General features: G+C 48.7%; 1 protein-coding gene across 1 annotated transcript; it reads right to left on the reverse strand.

The window, feature by feature from the left end:
* Window positions 1–440: 440 nt before the first annotated feature.
* LOC132650001 (uncharacterized) lies at window positions 441–5,822 on the reverse strand. Its single transcript, XM_060374766.1, is given in 4 exon segments — window positions 441–2,787; window positions 2,789–3,876; window positions 3,879–4,283; window positions 4,285–5,822. Coding segments are annotated over 4 exon segments (5,310 nt in total). The 5' UTR covers window positions 5,755–5,822.
* Between the last annotated feature and the right edge of the window lie 602 nt (window positions 5,823–6,424).

A 6,424-nucleotide genomic window follows, 5' to 3' on the forward strand; every position in this document is an offset into this window, starting at 1 on the left:
CACCTCCAATTCTTGCAGTAGAAGTCATTTTCCCCCCACATTTGTTTACCATTTTAGGTTGTTGCTGGGGACCTGGACATACATAAAAGGTTAGGACTCGCAGCATACTGCGGTGGTTGGTGGTCCCGCAGCCCCCCCCCCCAGGGATCTAAGCCCCTTCTCTCACTAGAAGACACACATCTATGGTCCCAAGGAACCACGTTGGGGTCTAGGTGGCTTTGCAAATCCCAGTGAGCAGGTGCTCCTAGAGCCATTTTGCAAAGGTCAGGGTACAAGTCCGGCCACCATGTGAAGGGTGGGGCTATCTTTGAAACAGACCAAATTATAATATGTCTCTGATTAGTTACTTCCCAAGTCAAAAGTTTGGGCTGGTGAGGACAGGAGCCCAAGCAAGTATTGTAAGTGCTTAACAGAGCCAAAACACCAGCAGTTTGTGGATATCACCCACGGCTAACATTCTTAGCAAGTTTAAGTTTTAAGGGTTTGTCACTGGGCTGGATTTTCCAGTCAGAAGTGGAGTCCTCTGGAGCGGGATTGACGTGTGATGCGTGGATCCAAGCAGCAATGCCTTCTACCTTCACAGCCGTTGGGGTGGTGAGCAGGATGCAGTAAGGACCTTTCCACCGGGGTTCCAAATTTTGACTACGGTGTCGCCGTACATAAACCAAGTCTCCAACTTGGAACTGATGTGGCACCTCTAAGGATCCTGGCGCATATGCACTGCCAACCTTGTTCCAGATTTCTTTTTGAATAAGCTGCAGTCCCTTTAACCTGGACAACAAGTCAGAGTTACCACTAGTTATGTCAAGAGGGTCTCCCAGGAGAGTCAAGGGAGCAGGAACTCCATACAATAGTTCAAAAGGCGTGAGATTCAACAAGGAAGGAGTATTCCTGACCCTAAAAAGAGCCAGAGGGAGGAGTACCACCCAGTCACCTCCAGTCTCCATGGTCAATTTAGTAAGGGTCTCTTTTAGAGTTCTATTTATGCTTTTTACCTGTCCTGAACTTTGGGGTCTATATGCACAATGTAATTTCCAATTAGTCCCCAAAAATCTGGCCACCTCCTGACTTACCTGAGCAACGAAGGCTGGCCCATTGTCTGACCCGATTACCTTTGGAACTCCAAACCGGGGAAAAATGTCTTCTAAAATCTTCTTGGCTACAACCAGAGCAGTCTCTTTCTTAGTGGGAAAAGCTTCCACCCATCCTGAGAAGGTATCTACAAAGACTAGAAAATATTTATTTCCATACCTGGCCGGCTTGATCTCGGTAAAGTCCACTTCCCAATGCATTCCAGGTCTAGTTCCCCTTAACCGTTTTCCCGAGCTTTGGAAATTCTTTCCTACGTTTACCTTTTGGAAAGGGATACATGTCTGAGTCACTTTTTCGGTTAGAGCAGTGAGGTTTAGTATTCGTTAAGGAGATTGGAGAACAATTTCAGTCAATTTCCTTGCCCCTAAATGAGTCCATTGATGCATTTGCGCTATTAGTCTCTTAGCATCTTCCTGTGGCAAAATGACCTTACCTTTGGAGTCAATACATGCTCCCACATTAGCATCGAATGTCCCTTGTTTTCTCTGTATTTGCTCCAGGTCATCCTCTGAGTATTTTAGCTGTTCCTTCTCTGGCAATTCAGTAGTTAATATCATTGGAGCAGGACTTCCTCTAGCAGCTGCTTTAGCCTCCTGATCAGCCATGTTATTTCCCTTTGCTGCCTTGGAATTTCCCTTCTGATGTACCAGGCAGTGAATTATGCTTACCTTGGTGGGCAGTAGTAAGGCATTGAGCAAGGCCAAGATTTCATTTTTATTTTTAATTTCTTTACCGGCTGACGTCAATAGGCCTCTCTGCTGGTAGATGGCCCCGTGCACATGGGCTGTAGTAGCAAAGGCATACCTGCTGTCAGTGTAGATGTTTATCTTTTTGTCTTTCCCCAAAGTTAATGCTTGAGTTAAGGCAATTAGTTCTGCTCGTTGAGCAGAGGTGCCTTCAGGCAGCGCTTGGGCCCATATTACCTTGTGTCCACCCACCACCGCTGCTCCCGCTTTTCTTTCTCCATTTTCCAAAAAGCTACTCCCATCTGTGTAATATATCACCTCAGCATCTGGCAGAGGCTGGTCTTTTAAGTCCTTTCGCCATCCCTGTTCTTCCGCCAACACCTGCAAGCAATCATGCTCTGGGGGCTGAATCTCTGGATCTGGTAACAGGGTGGCAGGGTTTAGCCCAGTTGCTGGGGCAAAAGTAATCCTGTCATTATTCAAAAGCAAAGTTTGATAATGAGTCATGCGCGCATTCGTGAGCCAGCGATCAGGTGGCTATCTGACAACACTCTCAAGGGCATGAGGGGCATAAACAGTAAGATCTTGTCCCAAGGTCAGCTTGTCAGCATCCTTTACCAATGCGGCCACTGCTGCTATTATCCGAAGGCAGGTCGGCCATCCTGCTGCTACTGGATCAAGCTTTTTAGATAGATAAGCTACCGGTCTCTTCCAGGGTCCAATCTTTTGAATTAACACCCCTTTAGCCATTCCCTGGTTCTCGGCCACATAGAGACGAAAAGGTTTAATGACATCAGGAAGTCCCAAGGCTGGAGCTGACATTAAAGCCTGTTTAATATTATCAAATGCAGCCTGTTCATCTTTTCCCCAGGAAAACGAGTCATTGCCCTTTGTAAGGGCATACAGAGGGGCTGCCATTTCAGCGAACCCAAGAATCCATAATCGGCAAAACCCCGCTGTACCAAGAAATTCCCTCAGTTGTTTTGTAGTTCGTGGAGGGGGAATATGAAACAGTCTCTTTTCTAGCCTCCAATAACCATCTTTTTCCTTCCTTTAGTATATACCCCAGGTAACTGACCTTTTTCTGGCATATCTGGGCCTTCTTTGCTGATGCTGCTCTATAGCCGAGTTCGCCCAATTCTTGTAACAGTTGGCCAGTGGCTTTGAGACAGGTTTTCTGACAATCTGCAGCTAGTAAGATGTCATCCACGTACTGGAGAAGAGTTACCTGAGTATTTGTGGCCCGGAAGTGTGCCAGGTCTCGGTGCAGGGCTTCATCAAATATGGTAGGAGAATTCTTAAATCCTTGGGGAAGTCAAGTCCATGTTAGTTGGCCCGAAACCCCGGAGTCGGGATCTTTCCATTCAAAAGCGAAAATGTCTTGGCTGGCAGGGCTAAGTTGAAGACAAAAGAATGCATCTTTAAGGTCTAGAACAGTATACCAGGCTCTGTCAGGGGGAAGGGAGCTCAGCAGGTTATACGGGTTGGGGACTGTTGGATGTAAGTCCATAACCTGTTTGTTAACTTCCCTCAGGTCTTGCACAGGCCGATAATCGTTGCTCCCAGGCTTCTGGACCGGCAGTAATGGAGTATTCCAAGCAGATTGACACCTTTTCAAAACCCCTAGGTCAAGGAGTCGCTGTATATGAGGGCGAATCCCATCATGGGCTTCCTTAGACATTGGATACTGCCGCACTGCAACTGGGGCTGCCTGAGGTTTTAGTTCTATCTGGACTGGCGGTTGCTTTCTTGCTTTCCCTAAGCCAGCTGTTTCAACCCAGGCCTCAGGGTATTTTTTTACCCACCAGTCAATGTCTTTTTCCCCCTCTTTTAAATTTTTAAATAGCTGGTATTCATCTTCCAAGTGAATTGTAAGCACGTGAATAGGATCCCCTCTTTTATCTGTAACCTGTGTGCCTTCTGGGTTAAAATAGATGTGGGCTCCTATTTTGGTCAGGATTTCCCATCCCAGCAATGGGTATGGGCAGTCAGGCATGACTAAGAACTAGTGGGATACCCGGCCCACTCCAAGGTCCACTGTTCTTCGGGTAGTCCATGTATATTGCTTACATCCAGTGGCCCCTTGAACCCATGATTTTGTTTTTCTTTCTTAGCCCCTGAGTCTTGCAACAGAACTGAATGCTGAGCGCCAGTATCCACTAGAAAATGGACTGGCTTCCCCTCCACCTTGAGGGTTACCCTGGGTTCGGGGAGGGGAACCGAACCCCGTCCTCCCTAATCGCTGTCATTGTTTAAGGTCAGGACCCTGGTCCCTGTGGCTCGAGAATTCAGCTGCTTCTTCTTCCTTTTGGGGCAATCCCTCCTCCAGTGTCCCGTCTCCTTGCAGTAGGCACACTGGTCCTTAGACAAAGGGCCCTTACGGTTGCCAGGAACTCTCTCCCTTTCAGTACGACTTTCCTGAACTACGGTGGCCAGAATCTTAGTCAATTTTTTATCCTGCCTCTTGTCTCTCTCTCTCTCTCTCTCTCTCTCTCTCTCTCTCTCTCTCTCTTATCTCCTGTTCTTTCTGTTTCCTTTCTTCTTTTTCTTCTTCTGTTTCTTGACTATAGAAGACTTTCTCTGCTACTTGCACTAAATCCTTCAATGACTTATCCTGCAGACCTTCTAATTTCTGAAGTTTCCTACGAATATCCCTAGCTGACTGATCTATGAAAGATACAGCCACTGTTGCCCTGTGCTCATCTGAAGCAGGGTCATTGGGAGTAAACCAGTGGAATGCATCCATCAGCCATTCTAAGTAGGCTGCAGGAGATTCCTCCGGCCCCTGGACCACTTCTCTTACCTTAGTCAAATTGGTGGGTCTTCGAGCAGCCCCACGGAGACCCACCATTAGAGTCTGGCAGTAAACCTTCAAGTGCTGCCTACCTTCTGGTGTATTGTAATCCCAATCAGGACGAGAGAGAGGAAACCCATTATTAATCTCGTCGGGGAGAACTGTAGGCCTCCCATCCGCCCCCGGGACATTCTTCCTTGCTTCTAGAAGAAATCGTCCCCTCTCCTCGGTAGTCAGGAGTGTCTGTAAAAGCTGTTGGCAATCATCCCAAGTGGGCTGGTGAGAGAAAAGGACAGATTCAAATAAGTCAGTCAAGGCTTGGGGGTTCTCAGAAAAAGGGGGATTGTGAGCCTTCCAATTGTAGAGATCAGCTGTGGAAAAAGGCCAGTACTGAAAGGGGTATTGCCCATCCCCCTCTGGAAATCCATAGGCTCGCAACGGGAGAGCCACCGAGTCCAGCTGGGTTGCTCTGCGACTTCGTGTTCCAGCTGCTGGGCCCCGTTCATTCTGAGCAGTGTCAGCTGGTGAGTGCAGCGGGACCTCTGGCGGTGTCTGCGGAGGTGCCGATGGTGTCTGCTGCAGCAGCTCTGAGGGACCAACAGCTCCTGATGAGGGACCTGTGAAGGGACTAGAAAAGTTGCATGCTAGCCCCGCCTTAGGCCCCGAGGGAGAACTGACAGCCTCTGGGAAACTGACAGGGGAAATGGTCGGAGGTCTGGCAGGAGAACCGGCCAGGGAACTGGCAGGGGTAGGGGCCATGGCTGGTGGATAAGGGGGCAGAAGGTCAAAAAGGAGGAGGTCTGCTCCTGGAGAAGTGAGCACTTTCTTTTTCTCCTCTTCCTTAACCGCACAAACAGTTGTCGATGGAGTCTCTGTGGGGAGAACAAAGGGGTGCACCCAGGGGGGTGGATGGCGAACAATATCCTCCCAGGTTAGGACATAAGGTACCTGATCAGGATGGCCCCCCTCTGCTTGGAGAGTCTTAGTCTTAACAGCGAGAATCGTGTCAAGGTGAAAGGTACCCTCCGGTGGCCATCCAACCTGAAAAGCAGGCCATTCCGAGGAGCAAAAGGCTTGCCACTTTGCTTTTCTAACTTCCACTGAGAGATTATGTGCCCTATATTTCACTTCTGAGAAGTGGTCAAGGGTGAGAGATAAGGGTGTAGCCACCGTCTGTCCCATAATGAAATCGTCCGTCAGAAAAGTCAGAGAGGCAACAAGAACAGAGACAAAAAGAACCAAACAAGCAATCAGACAAGGACGCCTTTGTGGGTGATACCACAGTGCCCTAACGGAATGGCTCCCCGGCCGGTCCCTACGAAAATCAGACTCAGACGGGAGGAGGACCAACTCTGATCCAACCTCCCAAAAAACGGAACCTGGAGCGTCCTCCAGCTTCCTGGCTTTTCGATTATCTGACGCGCCCTTCAATCGAAATAGTCTAATCAGACAACCAAGAGGGTTCAGACAGGCGCCTAACCAGAAAAACAGAACAAAACAGAATCTGCAGAAACCTGAGGTCAAACGAACAAAATGACTAACCTGTTTCAACCTGACCTCCGAACTCGGTCTGGTGAGGGTCGGGGAAGGGTCATGCAAAACCTGCACTCCCGGTGCAGGGTCTGTACCGCTCCCTCCCCCAAAGTGACTCACAGACCACGGTTTGATGCAAAAGCAAGAGGCAGTTTATTCTGATCGCGATGGGGGTCGTCCCTTCAAAGCAGGAGACGACTCCAAGCATACAAAGCACAGAGTTTTTATTCCCAAAAAATCAGGCCTTTACATTGATTAGTAGCAGAAAAGATAGCAGTTATGCAGTTGGCAGCTGTAGCGGGAACTCACAGCTCTAAGG

The sequence above is a fragment of the Meriones unguiculatus genome, chromosome X, assembly GCF_030254825.1.
Source record: "Meriones unguiculatus strain TT.TT164.6M chromosome X, Bangor_MerUng_6.1, whole genome shotgun sequence".
Taxonomy (NCBI): Eukaryota; Metazoa; Chordata; class Mammalia; order Rodentia; family Muridae; genus Meriones; species Meriones unguiculatus.